We start from the raw sequence: 20,000 nt of genomic DNA, 5'->3' as shown, positions 1-20,000 counted from the left end.
GAAGCGTATTGACTTTTGCACATGACCTCAAAACTGAGGGGGGAGTATCTATGTTTACTTTATACAAATGTATGTCTATGTACGCCTACACAGGAAATTTAGACTTTGTGTTCTTAACATTCCTTATCCTTAGACTGCTTTGGCAATGCAAATACCTTACATGTCAAGAATCCAATACAGCCGTTTGAATTGCAATTGAAGTTGAATTGAGAAAAGGCAGGAGGCCAAAAACTCTTGTGGGCACACTAGAGGAGAGTAAACAAGTAGACTAAGACCAAGCATGAGCCAAGCATGAGCCATGCATGAGCTTTTCTCTTTCAGCCTGAAATGTAGGACTGAATGATTTGGGGAAAATATATATTTGCGATATATTGCAAATGGCTCTACCACAGTGTGGCAACTTTAAGAGGAGCATCACTTAGACTAAAAAACTAGGCAAAACCTGAACCTGAACAAGCAACTACCTTTTCTTGGTCATCTAATGTCACATCAGCATAGGAGGCATTGAACCTAGCTTCACTGTGTGTGAAAATAGATTCTAAGGCAGTTCTTTGGTGATGTTATGATACGTAGGTGATGTTATGATAGGTGGTGTTATGATACAAAGTGATGTTATGATACATAGGTGATGTTATGATACATAGGTGATGTTATGATACATAGGTGATGTTATTATCTATGTTATGATACATAGGTGATGTTATGATACATAGGTGATGTTATGATACATAGGTGGTGTTATGATACATAGGTGATGTTATTATCTATGTTATGATACATAGGTGATGTTATGATACATAGGTGATGTTATTATCTATGTTATGATACATAGGTGATGTTATTATCTATGTTATGATACATAGGTGATGTTATGATACATAGGTGATGTTATGATACATAGGTGATGTTATGATGCCTAGGTGATATTAAGATAGGTGATTTTTTCTCGTTTCAGTGATTGGTAGCCTACATCATCTGGGTGATGGCTTCGAATATGTGTAGCATGTTCGATATATTTCCACTCACATACCCAACAACTGCTGAACAACGCCGACACACAGTTTCATCTTATCCACCACTCTCTCGCCTGTACTAGGCTACTGTAACTGAAGTTCTCAAACTTGCGATCTTAAAGAGACCAGCGGATCCTCTAACTCTTGTGGCTCACCACCACTCGCTTAGTGCTACTATCTCATCTCTATGATGTTATGATACATAGGTGATGTTATGATACATAGGTGGTGTTATGATACATTTTTATATATTCTATACTAGACAAGCCTACATGTACTGAAACCACAGTCCTGATAACTAACTTCAACTGCAGTGTTGACTTCCTGCAGTGTTTGGAGCAGCATAGCTGTTGAAATTAGCCACATGAATGGAGTCTAAGTTGACTTTGACACATGATGTCTTGGAATGCACCTCAACAATAAATGAATGTCTGGTTCTCCCTGATTGACAACTTAAGGGCTTAAAATTCTGGAAGTCAAATGGATCTGACCAGGTATGTCTCACCGCCAGGTAGTCTACATTGTGTGTGGTTCTACAGCCTTTAGAACCACACACAGTGTGAGGTTCTACAGCCTTTGTGTGTGTGTGTGTATAAACACACCCATGGAAAAAATTCCCTGCTAGACTGCAGAGGACTTTGAGTCCTTGATCAGTCATTAACCTAGACACACTCACTCATTCACCCTCCTTCCATCATAATCACACAACTAATTTGGGTCATACTGGCTCTGAATCACTACAGTTGTGTTACAATGTAGCCTGCTCGTGCACACACACAAACACAGTCTCACACACACAGTCTCTCACACACACACACAGTCTCACACACACACACAGTCTCACACACACACACAGTCTCACACACACACAGTCTCACACACACACACAGTCTCACACACACACACAGTCTCACACACACACACACAGTCTCACACACACACACAGTCTCACACACACACACACTTTATACTCTGCACTCCTATTCCTCATCTGACACCCAAGAGAAGGGCCTGTCCAGCTCAAATGACCCATGCAATGGCAGATCATCATAAAGCTATTAGGCCCAGTGGTTCAGGTGGCTAGAAACTGGACTGTGGTTAACAGAGCTTTTCAACCGAGAATTAAAGCTTTTGTGGGTAATTTCATTTAACACGGTTAGTTGAGATGAGAAATGATACTTTAATCATCAATTAAAATGAAAGCTAGGAGAATTACACACAAGGAGGAGAAGTAAAAGGGAGACCTGGCTTGGGGGAGGGAGAGAGAGAGAGAGATTAGGGAACAAAACTATCTCTGTCTTTAAAAGTTTTCTGTTTGTTGACCAAAGATTACAAAGCTTTCACTGCTAAAACAGACAGACCACTGTTTCTGTCTCTCTCTTTCACACACACACACACACACGGAGAGAGGTACTCTCTCTCTCTCTCTCTTTCTCTCTCTTTCTCTCACACACACACACAGATAACTTGGAGAGCTTAACTTATGCTGCCTTGCCTACATGTGCTCTTCAAAAGGTCAGAATGTCCTCGTTGAGAAGTCATTCTTCTGACTTCGGTGTGAATATGTTTTGAAGTCGGAAAAAGGAAACAACATAGGCCTAAATGTTTCAAATAAGAGTGTTGCTCTGAGCGTTTTACACAATGGTGAGTGCTGTTTCCAGTATACAATAAAACACAAATAAAATGGATCAAGTGGGCCATGACATGAATTTTTTAAACATGGTATTATTGAACATTGATTAACATGTATATTTTCCCTAAAGAATGGTGTCTAGGCATTTATGGGAGATGGACAAGCAGATTGCAAGTGACAAAACTAATATTTGCCAAGTTCACATTAAAATTGCTTCTGGCATTGAAAGTCAAATCAATTGAGTCATTCCATGTTGTTGCTGCTCCATCGAAAATGTTGTTCAAACACTGTCTATATAAAGGGTGAGACAATGTAAAAGGGTGAAAAAATTAAAAAATGTATGAAAAAAAATTTTTACAAAAATATTTTACACCTCATCAACATCTTAATTTTGAGACCTAAATATTAAAAAAAAATATATATAAAATAAAACATATAAAATCTGAGACAGTGCAGCGACCATTTTCCTGGATTTTGTCTGATTTGACACGGAATGACCTAACTCGGATATAAAAGAAAAATTCCCCAAGGGTAAACACGACATTGTGTGAGAATTGAATCATGTGCTCGGAATTTGTAAATTTCGATATTTCCGATAGCACCTACAGGGCCACATTAGAGAGACAGAGTGATGAGTGATGCTGCAGTGTGAGTCCCACACTCCATCCAATCAAATCACAGGAGGGGAAAGAAACTCTTACTCTGACGCACACTGAGCACGAGCAGCGAGGCAAGATGCTGTATTGATCGTGTTCAAAACAAAACAAAACAGAACAGAGTGAGTCAACAAGTAAACAGCCTAGCAGAGAGTAGGAGAAAACAGCAGGCTCATGAGCGAGTGAGCAGATAAACAAAACAGGCAATAATAAACACCGGCGCTCCTAAATGAGATGGACGAGCAGAGCCCTCCGCGACTTCATTTCGGACGATCGATGCTCCCGACGCCCTCCAAGAACAACACATCGATTAGAGCGGCCCTGGCGCTCTAACGACCTCTTAATCACGCACAAAACTGGCATTCCAGAGGGCTGATGTCACCCCTATTATCTGGGAATCCTCCTGTGCCAATGCAGACATAGAGGGAGGCCAGGGCGGAGCGTTCGGTGGGTGAAGTGGACCGGGGTGAGTGGGCATCGGAGCTGGACTGGGGCCCATGATCCTCCGCACAAAGCCACTCCACTAAATTACTGCAGCGTCTGGTGCTTTTTAAGGAGTTACCTGAGGCGCCATAGAGGGCTGTCTCGGCGCGTCGGAGGGCCGATAGGATTGTTCTCAGTGCTCTAGGCTTACAGCGCACAGCTCCACTGGAAAGGGCCTCTGGGGTCAAGGAACAAGAGGCTGCTTCACTGTGCAGTTTACACCCTGCCAATCAACCACCAAGCTCAGTCGTACTGGACTGGTCTTAAGGTCTGTGACTGGTGAAAGCACATACCTCATCAAGCATGCACTAAGTGCCATTCCTTAATGTATTTTGTAAAGGTTTGTGAGGAGGGTTTGTCTGAGGGAAATGTGAAACTCCATGCAGACTAGTAGACATCAGTGGACTCAGTATTGGCAGCTACTAAGCTATATCTGCATGTATGAAGGATTAGTAATGTTGCTTAAAAAGCATCACAGAAGCCCCCCTTCACACAGTCTCCCAACACCTCCCCTAATGAGTCACTTTATCTTTCACTGCTGGCTGGTCATATCAACCCAGGAGATAACAGAAGTCAAAACACACTGAATTACGGTGTTGTTTACCCGACAAACTCATATGAACATTAGTTTTGTTCCCGTGTTCAGCCTGATAATGTTTCAATAGAACAAGATAATGTATGGTTTGGTTTATTATCTGCATTTGGTAGTACGACTGTGGATTATGACTCAACTTTGAGCCCTCTAATGCATGATACCAAAAGGAACTTAAAAGTCCACTTTCAAACCTTATGAGTTCCTTTGGTCTAGAACAGGGGTGGGCAAACTTTTTGGCTCAAGGGCCACATTGGGTTTCCTTTTAAACGTTTCTTATAAGAAGGAGATATCAATTATCAACAATGACGAGCCAGCTGGAACCTGCCGCTCTCTCTCTCCCTCTCGTGAGCGTTCAGACGCGTTCACAATTAAATGGAGGAGCAGAACGTTCAAGTTAGATCTGCAGCGAAGGAGATAACAAAGAGTAGGTATCATCTATCATCGCTATAACATGAAGGAGATAACAAAGAGTAGGTATCATCTATCATCGCAATAACATGTTTTGACATTGACATTGTAAACATTCTCTAAGAAGAGTGAAAAGCAGTTTGCTGTAAAGCTCTCGTCGTCTCTATCGCAGGAAAAAATAGTGAGCAGCCTGATAACCAAATTAAATGCTTGGCGGGCCGGATTAAAGTGCTTGGCGGGCCGGATCCGGCCCGCGGGCTGCAGTTTGCCCACCTCTGGTCTAGAATGACATTTCCTATCAAACGTCCAACTACATAAACATGCACCTGGCTACGACATACACCTGCTCAGGCTTAAAGCTTTTTCTCTGACTGTGAGACTGCCAAGCCATGAGTCTGGGCTGTAACACAAAGCTTTGTGACTGAGCTGACTGTATACAGGAATGTTGATGCTAATCCACTTTAACCAACGCTGGTCAGAGCAGAGGCCTTCACCTGATACTATTGCCGTCATGATTATCGCCATCTCTCACTGCCTCATGCAGATGCGTAAGGTTTCTGATAACAGATAGCCTGGCTGTAGTACACAACAGAAAGAGAGAGAGGGAGGGAGAGATTCAGATAGAGAGAGCGAAAGAGAGAAATGATACTATTGCCATCATGACTATCACTATCTCTTACTGTCTCATGAAGGTGTGTAAGGTTTCTGATAACAGATAGCCAGGCTGGGTTGTTTAGAGAAGCACACAACAGAAAGAGAGAGAGCAAGAAATGGATAGAGAGAAAGAAAGAAAGTAAGAAAGAATTAAAGAGGTACACAACAGAGAGAGAGAAATAGACAGAGAATGAAAGACAAACACTGCACACTCATGGCCACAAAAAAACAATACACAACACCTTCCTCCCTGTACAACACACAACACCACAATAAACAACACACAACACTTTCCTCCCTGTACTTGGTACGCTGTTGAGCACAATAAGCAACACACAACACCTTGCTCCCTGTACAACACCACAATAAACAACACACAACACCACAATAAACAACACATAACACCTTCCTCCCTGTACAACACACAACACCTTCCTCCCTGTACTTGGTACACTGTTGAGGCATTGCTGGTTTCGTGATTTGCAGACAAATGACATCAGCCCCTTTTGGCCCGTAAGCCTGCTGTCCCTGGTTGCGACGATAGCGAGTCGGCTGCTTTCAGATTAGACAGGCGCTATACCAGCCTGTTGGGGCTTCAGTGCTATATAATATCATCCCACAGGCCTCTGTCACAATCCCAACCCCCATGTCTAGATATAGGCCTTTGTGAGCCGCTGTTAAATGCATGGCCTTTGCTGATAAGGGCTGGGGTGACCTGGCACAGACGCACGAAAACACACACACACAAAGAGTGCTCACTGGCTCTAGTCTGCAAAAGCACCCCCCAATCGGGTCTTCTTACTACAAATACTCACAATGCTCCTCTTTGTTAAATATCGGCATGCACCCCCCCCCCCCCCACACACACACACACACACGCAAACACACACACACCAGAGGTATAAAGTGTTGCTGACAGGTATAGAGTCTGGGGTCCCACGGTGCCAGAGAACATCTCACTGAACAGTCTACACAGGTGGAACAGGTCACCTTAAAAACTGCACGGGTGGAACAGGTCACCTTAAAAACTGCACGGGTGGAACAGGTCACCTTAATAAATGAAACTGCACTTGCGGTTTGTCATGATAGATTGCCCTAAGCCATCATGCATTAGCATAATTTATTTAGGTATTCCTACTCATTATTTGTTATTTGAATTTTCAATGGATTCGATAGATTGTAGTTAGTCAGTCTATTTGCTTCAGTTCAGGAGTGAGCACGACTACATACAGACTGTACCAGTTTTAGGCTATCATTCAGGAGTGAGCACGACTACATACAGACTGTACCAGTTTTAGGCTATCATTCAGTAGTGAGCACGACTACATACACACTGTACCAGTATTAGGCTATCATTCAGTAGTGAACACGACTAAATACAGACTGTACCAGTATTAGGCTATCATTCAGTAGTGAGCACGACTACATACAGACTGTACCAGTATTAGGCTATTATTCAGTAGTGAGCACGACTACATACGATTCAGTAGACTACTACTCACTACACACACTGTGCTACAGTTTTCTATGGTAGTTACAGTAGATCAGGCTAAATGGAGTTTTTCACAACAAAGGGATTCAACAGGGGTGGAATCATGGCAGAGCTCAGAACACAAGTAGTTTGTGGAGTTTGTGAACAGCTCGGGGAGAGTTCCGTCCCCACTTCAATTACTTAGCTGTGACGTGGCAATACAATACGATGTGATACAATCCCATACTGTACTGCTTTTATTGTCAATGATAGTGATTGTTCTAGGCCTTAAGCTAGGGTTGTTCTTATGTGCTTCTATATATGAAAGGTACACTTTGGAAGTTAATAGGCTACAACCTCTACGAAGCCAATTTGATGGTAAACAAAATCGTTGGGAATGGGAATCGTTCACCTAGTATACCCATAGAGCATAGCAGTAGCGGGTCGCTACTGAGAGAACCACTGCAACTTCAAGAATTGCCGACCCGAAGGCATCTCGCGAGAATCGTTAAACAGGGGGGGGGCGGGGCAACCCATGAGAAGTGGGCTGTTTACAACAGAAGAGTGAAATATAAATATATCACGACTCTAGAGGGAGCTCTAGAGTCGCCAAAAATACCTGAAACTGCATAGTGTACCTTTAAAGGGATAGTTAGAAAATTATTTAATTGTTCTAAACTTACTTAAAATTATTTTGAGTTCATAAGTGTTAAATGGTAGTCACTTCTGGGATTTATAATAATCTGTTAAAAAGACAGCTTAGACTTTCACCAAAGATTTCTAAAGACATGAAAGCATTTCAAAAAAGTTTACAGCCTCTGCCTCAGTGCCCTGCAGAGATGACGATTTATTCCTTTACTGCGCAGAGAGGCATTTCAAAGCCCCAGCGGTAAGAAGGTGAGCACTCACACCGGCAGTCGAAGCGCGCCTGGCGGGGAATCTTTCTAAACCGACTGACTGCAGAGAGAAAAGGAAGCCCACAGACACTCAATCACTGTAAAGGGCTAATCCCTTCTCCAATGCTCCCGCGCTCAGCCTCTTGCTAAGTCCTTCCTCAGTTCTTCCTTGCGTGCTATTCACACCCTGAGAAAAGAAATGAGTTTTATCCAGCATGCAGAGCGTCATCAAATCTTTTCTGGCTCATTATCGTCAGCCAGGAGCTTTATAATGACGAATGCCTGCTGGACTATGATTATAACGTATAAGGTGCTGGGCAAAGACATAAACAGAACAAGAGAGTTTTTTCCTCAATTATCTTCTATCTAATTCCTAAACAACTTCAACATTTGCAATGTTAAGCTTGGGTCATGAGTTGACATTTTAAGCCAAGGCCCTTTTTCCCCAAGCCTAAGCACTTCAAGAGTTTTTGGCTACTTCTTTTTTCCATAAAATGCTCCTTTAGCCATAATGGCCATTATGACGTGAAGTAGCTCTCGTGGTATTCCCCTTTGGCGCTTCCAACAGTGGCTTTAGTGTCTGCTCTCACACACAGGTGCATGGAGCAGTGACAGGTCCAGTTTTTAAAGCATCAGGTGCTTTGATCAGCTGGCAAGTCAAAGCAGGCCACTGCCACGCGAGGTAAACCCAAGACAGAGCTTCTCTATTTCCTACATTCTTTCTTTCTGTCTTTCTCTCTCTCTCTCTCTCACTCTTTCTTTCTCTCTCAGTCTCTCTCTCTCTCTCATCTTCAGTGGATCAGTAGGAGACATCTTTGCTGCCAGTAAAACACACATACAAGCACATAAACACTGACAGATAAACACAGCTTGAGAGTGTCTGGGGATGAATGGCAAACATTTGGGATGAATGCGTGATTGTGTGTGAGTGTGTGTAGGGGGGTGTCAGACAGCCCCCTTCCCATCCCATTATCTGAGTGAAGTGGGGCGGAAAACCAGGGCAGCTATGCTGAGAACGCTGCCCCTCAGCCCTCTCTCTCCATCTCCCTCTCTCTCTCTCTCTGTCTGTCTGTCTGTCTGTCTGTCTGTGTCTCTCTCTCTCTCCCCCCCCCCCTCTCTCTCTCTCTCCCCTCACTGCTCAGTCCACCACAATAAAAATGGCACCCATCAAACTTGTCCTCCTAGGCAACATTTTAATTAGGCTATACCCTCTCACACATCTCTCTCTAGCTCAAATGTTTGCACAATGTCCATTATCACTCTTTGTTCATACACCTGACAAACACCTCGGAAACATTATTTATTTCAAATTCACAGATCTTTCCTTCTCAAGTATCCACAGACACCAAGAAGGGACCCCATGACACAATAGTTCAGCATTCGCCATAATCCCTTTTTGTCTGGAACTACAACAACCATTTCACTCCGTCCAAATGTCTCATTAGTTCAACATGGAATACTTCCCATTGAAAATTCAAATAATGAGTAGGAATACCTAAATAAATTATGCTAATGCATGATGGCTTAGGGCAATCTATCATGACATGTTCTTGAGAATATAGCTTCCCTTGTACCTCCCTCCTTACTTGGCTTCAGTTACATGATGGATGCGGCTTTCCAGTCTTGTCTGTGTGCATTCCTTCTGCTCAACCAGACCCCTACCTGAGCATGGGAACAGTGTGTTTGTGTGTGTTTGTGTGTGTGTGTGTAGTCTGCAGAGTGCGTGTCCTCAGAATGCCTGTCCGCAGCAGAGCTCCCTGGTCTGCTGCTCTCTGAGCAAAGTCAATTTGCTCATCTTAAATTGAATTGAGGCAGTCTTGCTCTCAGAGGTGGAACATTAAATAAAACTAGGAGGGGAACCTTCACAATGCACTCTACCATTGTGTGCGTATGTCTGTGTGTACTCATCCTGTGTGTAACAATTTGTGTGTGTGTGTGTGTGCTTTTCCCTGTTGTCTATTTCCCCTTGTGTATGCACAATAAATCATAACTCTCCCCCACCTCACTCTGCCTCCTATAATTTCATTCCTGTCTTCATTCTCACACACAACTTAATCCTCTTGTCCTGATGGAACCTCAGACCTTCACTAGAGATGCAATCTGCGATTCAGTGATATTTGTGCTCAACAGCCAATCAAAATACACCTCTCGCCTCCATGCTCCTGAAGCACTGTGATTGGCAGGAATTGTTTACAATGTTTGATTTCCCATGCAGTCACTGAACAACAGCTACCAATTTATAAGGAGCAATCCATTTGACAGTGTATGGTATTAGAATTCCGGATTGCACCGTTGAGTGTCCAGATAGAACTGCCAGACAGTCACTGGCATCAGGGAGTTTGGGTAACACAGCAAGAAGCGTAGATCGGAAAACACAACATGTCTATTCTTCAAATAAATAAGAAATCTTCATCAATGTACAATCATTACCAAACTGGAGGTAGCCAAACAAGGGAAACAAGGGAAGTACCTCAAGGCCAACATTTCAATTGCTTCCTGAGTAGATGACACCAGTACAGGCCCTTGGGGGAGATAACAACTATTCCTTTCCCATACACACAACTGCTGCCTCACACGCAAAGGTATCCAACATTTTGCCTGTAAGCAATAGAATCAAGCTCAAATCATCCACCTGTCACTTAATCACTCACTTTTCATCTTTGGCTTGAGGCGTTGCTGCATCTGTATCGCGCATATGTGTGTGAGGTTAGCATCAACATCAGGCTATTTTAATTAAATAAAAATTACCTAAATTAATAATTAGTAAATTAGCCTATCTGTATGCTCTTCGTTCTAGCGATAGCTTTGGGGTCTTCAAAAAAGTTTCTAAAGACTTCTGTTTAGCCTACTAACTACTTAGCCTAATTTTCCTAAAAGAGTCGCAGTTTGTTTAGTTTTTAATTAAGTTAAATGTAGGGCCTACTAAGTTATTTTTTTAAATTATTATTTAGGGTATATGACTTTATAAGATATTCATTTTAATGTCGGTGTAATGTTTATGGATGTCATTGTAAGTCACTTTTGACAAAAGCGTAAGAACCATAAACAAACATACTGTAAGCTATCTGCGTTTTCTATCTTAGGTCAAAACATTTGCATACCGTGAACGTCTTTGGCTGGAAGCTGCTATCTCTAGTCGTAGCATAAAATTTGTGACTTTGTTTTTCCTTTTTATTCAGTTCTATTGTTATCCTACATAACCAAAATGGCAAACAAACGCACAAAGTAAACTGTCGACTTCACTTCGAAAGGACTTTGATACGACCATCAAGAGACCATAAAATTGAGGACACAACCAAAGTTATTTGTTGGTTGAGGTTCTCCCCAGATACGCTGTGTGACAAGTGATTTTCAAATGACGTTTGGACAGCGGTCCTGCGACTCCAACCTTTGCTTGTTCAAGAGTTTCTTCACTACATGACTCATTCTTATCGCACGACCGACCGAAACCACTGCGGGGTTATCATAAAGACATAGAGAGGTCTGGAAATTGGCTTTCAAGAGAATCCAGAATCCAGTAGACCTAATAGCAAAAGGCATCGACAAAATAGGATTTTAAAAGTGAGTGGAGAGCAAAACGCTTTATGAACCACTTCATGGACAAAATGAGACCCATCTGGCCATGTCTTGAGAAACATGAGCGAAGTTACAACTTGTATCACTCATAAAACTAAAGAAAAACTAGAAAGTAAAAACGACTTAAAATACTTGGAAAACTTGTCAGTAGCCTACCTTCTAGAGTCTAGACTTGCCTAAAAGTTCCGGCGACGTCAAAAACAAAATCAACTGTAACGTCAAACTGCTAGCTGCTATTGGTCTGCGTGATGTAGCCACAGGTGGTGCACCTGCGACTCGCACGCCTTTAATCAGTTAACGCTCCCTAAGTGAGCGGACAAACTACAGTAAGATAGCCAGATACACCGACAGAATAGAACACACTCAACCTTATTTCATTAGGGTCAATCAACATTACATTAACAGAGAAATAACATGGTTGGCTAACCAACGCAGCAATAGATTGCCAGTGTGTGTTTCTAGGAACCGCTTGTCTTAAAATGTGTTGTATGTCAAATAAAATCTCAAGCGACATGTTGCGTTAACGTTAATCAGATAGCTATAAGTTGCGACATCATTTTATTGTCTATGAATAAAATATATAAACGTGCTGATTAGCCGGTTAGCTCATGTTAGCCAGCTAACATAGCTGGCGCCAGATAACCAGCAACACAGCTTGTTAGTCAACCTATTCAAACTAGGGCTAACACGCTAACGTTAACTTAACATCCATTCAAAGTAGCCTATTATCCTACCTTCTTTTGTGGGAAAGTTGTCAGACTCTTGGTTCTCAGTGAATTTTCAGTATACTTTCCAGCAATGTATGGGGCTTCTAGTAATTTAAGATACAAAATCGTAACGTTAGTGGATCGGATAGGCAGACAGCCCTGTCCTGTCGTAGACAACCTGTTACCTTTTTGACCGATACTATTCGACCCGCCCAGTCCCGCTCGAAAGAATAACACTATTGGATAAAAATGTCTTTGTGGGTGGAACAGGGGACCGATTGTATCCTCCGCATATTGGTAAGGCCAATCTGTCAATCTTTGCCAGTGACGTGATTCCATCAGACCTTAGCCGAGTTTCTCTGGGACAAAAAAAGAGTTTAAAAAATGTCCTTGCTTAGGCTTACAATGAACATAAAAATGTATGGTAAATTCCAAAAATAAAGTTTGATTTAAAAAGAAGTTAGTAATAACAGAAATAAGATTCAGAATCTTTATTTTCTAAATATAGGATTAGAGGAATTCCTCTTGGTCATGGTCAGCATACAAATAGTCCAGTAAAAATATATTAAAATAATTTAATACATGAAATAAAAGTAATGATGATTACAGGCTTCACAAACTACAGGCAATGTTCTGCGATGCACGATTATGGAATCTGACATTAGCAGTGATAGTCCACCTTTACCTGAGTTCTCTTGTCAATTTGCGTTTCATAGTTCTCTGATTTTTTAGTGATAGGCACTAGCCTATGTCTTTCAAACCCCCCACACATCCACACACCTAACCAGACGTTGTCATTTGAAGTTTAGGTCATGTTTTTTCCTAGATAGGTCTTGTAGCCCAATTGAGGCAATTTAATTAGGAGAAATTTGGCCATTAGCCTACTTTACCAGGGAACCATACGGATCTGAGAAATCTGCGTTAGACATTGGAGGGCCTATCTCCTCGTCGCCGCTAGGGCGTGCTACAGCTGATATATCAAGTTAGCCCCTCTCAGCCTCTGCGATACATGTACTCTGTGGCAGTAGGCTTGTGTTTGTATGCGGGCGAATCCAGTTAGACCCCGTTTTGAAATGACAACGTTTCTATATCCCTGACTGAGAAGAAATTGGATCTCTGGGAGTAAGACCACTTAGGCCTACTTACACCATTTAAAGTGAGTGTGCAAAGTGTTGCGCTTCATTTAATCACCTTGTGTGAAATGGTGGGGCTCTGTGCAGATAGCTAAAGACAGACTACAAAATAAAATCACTGTAGTCTATAAATGGCAACAGCATGGTCCAAAATTAACATTAAAATTCACGTCGACGTGACATTTAGGTCTACATCATCCATACTAGGCTATTCGAGGTCATCCATTCCAAAGCAAGGAGCGCGGTCAGCCATATCATCACCGTGCGCACCGCCAATTCCCTATCAAGACGTGGCCGCACATAGGGCTAAATCCATTAAAACACACTATTAGTTCGACTCATCAGTAAACACCATATATTTCGCTGCGTAAGAAACAGAAAAGAAGAAGAAAAGAAAGTCCAGAAAGAAATGATGTCTTGTCACCAGGATATGGATATTGACCATGAAAAAAGCATAGGCCTAACTGTGGCCATAGCTTTAACAGCCTTCCTTATTAAAATTAGTCTGTCGCAGATGGAAAGAAGCAGCCTACAAACACACACACACACACGAAACAATTAGCTCCATCCCCTCCCCAATGTCCCAAACACAAGTGCACATCCTAACCCCAGATGATAAAAGCCACCCCCACCAGCTTTCCACACAGGCGCGCGCACCCAGAGACCCTTGAGCACTCAGCTTTGTGACTGTTGCTCAGATTGGACGCACCGGGAATGGGATCTCTTGTGAGAGTGAAGAAAAACTTCCAATTTTTCCGCGTTTACGCTCTGCAGAGACTACTCTTCATCCTGCGGGAATAGCTGCTCAAGTAGAGAACAGGGAAGACGACAAATGAAAAATAGGTAAATCAGTTGGGAAGAGGAGTTAGAAAAGAAACACGAATGGGATGAAATATTGTAACTTACCTTATTTATGCACTAACGTAACACGCTCCTATATATGCGCTTGACATTGTAAAATGAGGCTTTAAATATTACAGTAGGCTAGGCTAATTTGGGAAAAGGGGAGAGAATATTGACATTCAAATTAGACAACGCTTGCGTAAAAGCGCACGAGGACCAGGGTAATCCACTAAAATTAAAAACGATCAATTGGAATTTGACCAGGAAAGACAATACAATTCTGCTAAGTATTGTGCGTAGTGTATGGAGAGAGGCGCAGCAAAATTGCCAACCTGTAGATTATTACTGGTCTCACAGATAAAACCATGGCAAAGTGGTTTAAAGATTTCCCGACTAGTCTGAAAAGTGGGACCGATCGCATCCGTTCGGCCTCGGAATCAGGTGCCCATGGTCGGCCAAAAGCTATAGTGGCAGCAGGTACTGGGGCAAAGGGCAGTGTGCGTAAAAATTCAGAAAATGGTAACAGTGGAGGTGGTGTGGGTTCATTGCTTTCCGGGAGAAATCGGAAAAATTCGGCAATTGAATTGGGACGGAATCAACCAAGTACTGGGGCAAGTCCTCTGAAAGATGGAAAGATATGGGAAATCTTTATTCCGGGGAAAGGCAAGAAGAGTCCTAAGTTTGACGGAGGATTCGAAGATCACCGAACCCTCAGGACCTCAAGTCTGGCAGATGCTTACATCAACAGAATGATCAAGGTGGACAAACAAGACAAAGGCCAAAAGCACAATTTCGGGACTGGAGATGCAACAGCTGCAGACAACGAGAAAGGAAAGGCAACTTTGAAGACGGAAACGGTGAGATAGCCTATATCACTCTTTTGATATATCTGCCGTTTGCCAAATTACATTTACACTTAAAAAAAATATTTGACAAATAATTGGCAATTCTCGAAACGATAACAATGTACAACAGTCATAAATAGTTTCTGTCCTCCTTTTTTGTAAGAGACCATGCTGTTTTCCTTTACATAGCTAGACACAAAGAGAGTCATATTGCAGGTCTGATTTGAACCTGACAAGACTCTGATGTGGACACCTGAGAGCTGATGATAAATAGCTGGGGAGCATATATAATTCTGATGCTCACAGTGTCATTGGTGCATGGGCTAGTTACACATAGTATCCAATTACTCATAATCTGTGTGAACAGAGGAAAAAGTTTTTGTTATGAAAGTTGAGATAAGTATCTCTCTCCCTGCTCCCTGGCAGTCTTTGTTTCAGCGATACTCTGTCTCCCCTCCCTTTTCCTTCTTCTGTCTCTCTAATGTTTCATATATTGTGGGGCTGTGGTTGTGTGCTTGTGTGCTTGTGTGAGTGGTATGGGAGTCACAGTAGCAGATTCAGTCCAAACACAATGAGAGCTAACCTCGCACCCTTCCCCATTTCCCGTCCCTGTAGCCCGACTATCCAGCCCCCCCCCCCCCCACACACACACACACCACCACCACCCACCCACCCCACACACACACACACCACCACCACCACCACCCTGGCTGCCACACAAACACACATCCCTACATGCACACACATGCACACATCACACATCCAGACATACTTATAGCATCTCCATGGCATATGCCCTGTATCCATATTTTCATTCTCATAATTTGATATTGGATGACATACTCACACAGAATGTACGTCCACACACACACACACACACACACACACACATATCTTTTACACATACACACACCTACGTCCCTACAGACACACACACACAAACACACACACATATCTTTAACACATACACACACCTACGTCCCTACAGACACACACACACACACACACACACACACACACACACACACACACACACACACACACACACACACACTGCACTGTGACACAATGCAAAGAAAATACAATGACTCCATCCTTTTCTTTGGGGCCCAAGTGAAGGCCGCGTTTGAAGCATTATGTCACTTGACACTGGCACTCCCCTGTCCCAGAGCAGAACTCAGCCTGCGGCTGCACTCTGATCATAATAGGCCAAGGAGCAGTCTCACGGAGCAGTCTCACGAAGTAACACCAAATTGGAGAGAAAGAGAGCAAGAACAAGAACAAGGATGGGGGGTGGGATGTTAGAATGGGGGGTATCATTTTTCATGTCTGGAAGGTGAAGATGATAGGGGGATAGAAGATATGATAGGGTTGATTGTTAATGACCATGAAAAATGGTGACATAAGGGTCCTTTTAAACCAAATGAAAAGAGCGTAGCCATAATCACCATGGGTTCTGTAATCACCATGGGTTCTATCATCGTAACGCTGGACTCTATGAGGCCACTATTGAAGTCAGAGTGCAAATGCAGATGCAGGAGAAATCAGTAATAACAGCCACTGAAGACTGTCCATGAGCTGTAATGATGTTAAGATGTATTGAGTTATTGATGTATTGCTAATCATTCTCTCTCTCTCTCTCCTTATAGTTGATAATCCTGGAGGATTACGCTGACCCATTTGATGCTGAGAGAACGAAGGAGCAGAGAGATGCTGAGAGAGAAGGAGAGAATGATGGCTACATGGAGCCCTACGACGCCCAGCTCATTATTACAGGTTACCTCCTTTTATCCTGTCTAGCAATCTCATGGCTGGTGGAATGGATCAATAACACTTTGACTGATTGATAGGCTGATGGATGTGGATTCTTAAAGAGCATGCACTTAGCTTTTGGATAGCCGTGCGGTGAGAAGAAAAAGTGTTTTGTTTTGTTCTGACGCTGGCTCATTAGCTGAAAAACAACCAACCCCAGCCTATCTCTGGCCTCCCCTCGCTGCCTACCTCACTGGTGGTTGCTATGGTGACAGTGTTGTGCTGGGACAATGGGTGCAGTTTCCTCTTTGCACTTCCTGTTTCCTGCCTCTGTTTCCTGTTCCCATTCTCTGGACAGGAAATCACCCCGATCCCTTGCACCCCCCTCTTGCCAACCCCCGACTCCAGTTGTCCTCGCCGTGTATGAGCGCCCACCATGTTCCCCTCATCCTCTCCCAATCACTTCCCCGAAATCAGGAAGCGGCCCTGTCGGCCAGCCAATGGCAAGCCGCGCTCGCCTTTCCCCCTTGGTGCTGCCATTGTTTTCGCACACAATAGGCCAGACACAAAGTGTCAGTCCGGCGAGGCCAGGAGTTTATGCTGGGAGACAGACCGTCAGGCTGGCCCCAGACTCGGCCCCAGAGGAACACACGCTTGCGTGCCTGGGAGCCACTGCCTGCGCCAAGTGGGGGGCATACTCACAAGTGTCCATTCTCTTTTACCTGCTGTGTGCTTACAGCTCTGGGTGGCAAAGTTGTCACTTGCACTTGTGGCCCATAAATATGAAATACAATGCATGTTCGCACCCCGAATCCTGGCCAAGCAAATGCGAAATGAGAGTTTAAACTTAAATGTACATTATTTAAACTGTGTGTTATAAGTGGTCAGCCCAAATCCATTTAGTGTGCAATACATGTATTTATAGCTACTGCAATACATCTAATGTGGTTGTGTTATAGAATGTGGTGCTGCAGAGGTCAGCATTGGTGCTTAGAATATGGCCGACTTGGGTGCAATTCACAGCCATGGCAAGATATGTTGCTTTAGATAAAAGCAGCTACTGAATATTACATTTACGTTATGTGACCTGTCCGTTCCAATGTGTCTTCCCACTTAATTATAACGCCCCAAATAACAATGTCTGTATCTGTAAGGGTTTTACTGTGATACCATGGCAATTGATGTACGTGTGTGTGTGTGTGTGTGTGTAGAAATCCGCCGGCGAGGCTCGCGGGATCTGCTGAAGGTGTGTGTGGTGCTGAAGGGCGAGGAGGAGGGCGGCACGACCCAGATCTACGATGTGCCCTACGAGGAGGTGCTGGAGGGCATCCCCCTGACCCGGCCCGAGTGCGACCCCCGGCCCCAAGCCGAGTACGAACTCCCCTGGGAGTGGAGGAAAGAGCAGATCGTCAGAGCCCTGTCAGGTAACAGCCACAGCACAGCGCCAACCCCTTCCCATCAGCAGCAGGTTTATGCATTGCTTATATAAAATGCAGTGTTTCCCACAGAATTACAACCTGGAAAATCATTGTGTGGTGGTTTAATGTTGATATTGTGGTGGGCCGCCACAGATAAGTCAATGTATGGGAAACAATGAAATTGCCACCCTTTTGGAATGATAGAGCAATGCTGTGGTTATACTGTATGTAGGGCTGGGACAACGCGTCGACGTAATCGATGACGTCGACGCAAAAAATACGTCGACGCAAAATATGAGCGTCGATTAGTCAAGCATAACGTGTGCTGCTAAATATTTTTAATTTTACACCTTCAGTGTTTTCCATACGTTGACTAATCTGTGGCTGGGCACCACGAAATCAAAACCGGCCACCACACATTGATGTTCTATGTTGTAGGCCTACTATTTAAATTAAAGATAAGATAAAATAATTTCATTGAGCTGCACTTTTTTACTCACACAGCCTTTCCTCCCGCCCTGCCCTCTCTCTCCGTACGAGCCAGCTGCTCCTCCTCTGCATGTGCATTTAACAAAATATTCACGATTGTTGAAGGATTGTTGTTGCCACATTGAAGCACTGCATAGAACACAGTGGGCTAAATTGCTATTAAATCCGCTTAGCATCGTGACCATGCTGCGCAAATTTGTTCAAAACTGCTGCATTAAAGTTAAAGTAAACTCTGCTAAGGACTTATCACAACATAGTACATTGAGGAGGCTAAACTTAAGTTAAGTTACAGTATGCAATCAAGCAGTATCTCAAAGCTAACATTAGAATACTGTTTGGATGTCAAGTTTAGCATGCTTACTTGCAGCTGCTTGTTGCCTACTCGTTACTCATGCAGGGCTCATTTTATTGACTCTGAATGTTTGCAAAATCCCGATGTAAATGGAAAAGTGTTTTCCAAGACTCAAAAGTGCTTGTCCAAAGGAGAAGTACGAACCGTTATTTGAACTAACTACATTATGAATTGGAATTGCATCCACACATCAGCAGCCTTTTAACTGTGTTAATGTTAATTGCAAGGATTCCCACACGAACGTCTTAAAATGACAGGCACTCAATTAGACATACACTACTGAAATTTATTGAATGCAACCTCTGACTAAGAATGCATTACTTTGCACTTGTATAGTCTTTTACTTTGGAATCTTAAGAGCAATAAACATATATTGCAATGTTAAAGAATTCATGTTTTTTTCATTCAGATATGTAAATAAACATGTATAAGTTGCTATTAGTGAATTAATGGGGAGATAATCAAATCGAAATTGAATCGGACTGAAAAAATGAATCGTTAGATTAATCGATGCATCGAAAAAAAAATAATCGTTTAAAAAATAATAGTTTATCCCAGCCCTAACTGTATGTGTGAAAAAGTGTGAAAAACTTAGCGGATAATAGCTTTGATTTTGAGGATCCTTTCGGTTAAGTCATCTATCGAGTTTTCAGTGTAATTTAATAGCACATGCCCTAGTGAAATGACTCATCAGCACATTATGTGGGCATTATGTGGACTTTAGTAAACCTTAAAGATCAAGCTTTGAAAAACATTCTATTTACTGCTCACATAACAATTCTAATCTCCAGGAAACTCAGTGTTTTATGTTAGAATTGCTCAAGGTTATAGTTAGATAAATTAATTAAATATTTAATTTTGATAATTCATCAAACAGAAGTGACCTTGATAGTTTATGAAAGTGTTTCCGCATAGCAAGTGGAGTTTTCCTGTCTCCTATTTGTCATGACATTCTAATTACATAACACGAGCCACCTATGTAATACTTCTGTCTTTATCACTAGAGGAACATGTCACTCACATCGCTTCATCATATCATATCTTTTTCAAAATATTTAGTTTAAAGTCATATCTCA

At 42.7% G+C, this 20,000-nt stretch overlaps 2 protein-coding genes across 3 annotated transcripts in view; one reads left to right on the top strand and one right to left on the bottom strand.

The window, feature by feature from the left end:
* The window catches only part of LOC125305694 (cingulin), a 47,245-nt gene extending 34,967 nt beyond the window's left edge, over positions 1-12,278 (bottom strand). The window contains exon 1 of the mRNA XM_048260603.1: positions 12,120-12,278. The gene's annotated coding sequence lies outside the window, so the exon portion shown is untranslated. The remainder of the gene's footprint in view (positions 1-12,119) is intronic.
* A 1,605-nt stretch (positions 12,279-13,883) lies between these two features.
* The window catches only part of she (Src homology 2 domain containing E), a 9,781-nt gene continuing 3,664 nt past the window's right edge, over positions 13,884-20,000 (top strand). For both annotated transcript variants that reach the window (XR_007195429.1, XM_048260295.1), the window contains exons 1-3: positions 13,884-14,925; positions 16,563-16,689; positions 17,877-18,089. Coding sequence is in view for 1 of the 2 variants with exons in the window: in XM_048260295.1 (XP_048116252.1) it covers positions 14,434-14,925; positions 16,563-16,689; positions 17,877-18,089 (832 nt within the window). In the remaining variant the exon portion in view is untranslated. The remainder of the gene's footprint in view (positions 14,926-16,562; positions 16,690-17,876; positions 18,090-20,000) is intronic.

The sequence above is a fragment of the Alosa alosa genome, chromosome 13, assembly GCF_017589495.1.
Source record: "Alosa alosa isolate M-15738 ecotype Scorff River chromosome 13, AALO_Geno_1.1, whole genome shotgun sequence".
NCBI classification, from domain to species: Eukaryota; Metazoa; Chordata; class Actinopteri; order Clupeiformes; family Clupeidae; genus Alosa; species Alosa alosa.
The sequence above is the reverse complement of the archived record's forward strand: the minus strand, read 5'-3'. Positions and strand labels throughout refer to the sequence as shown.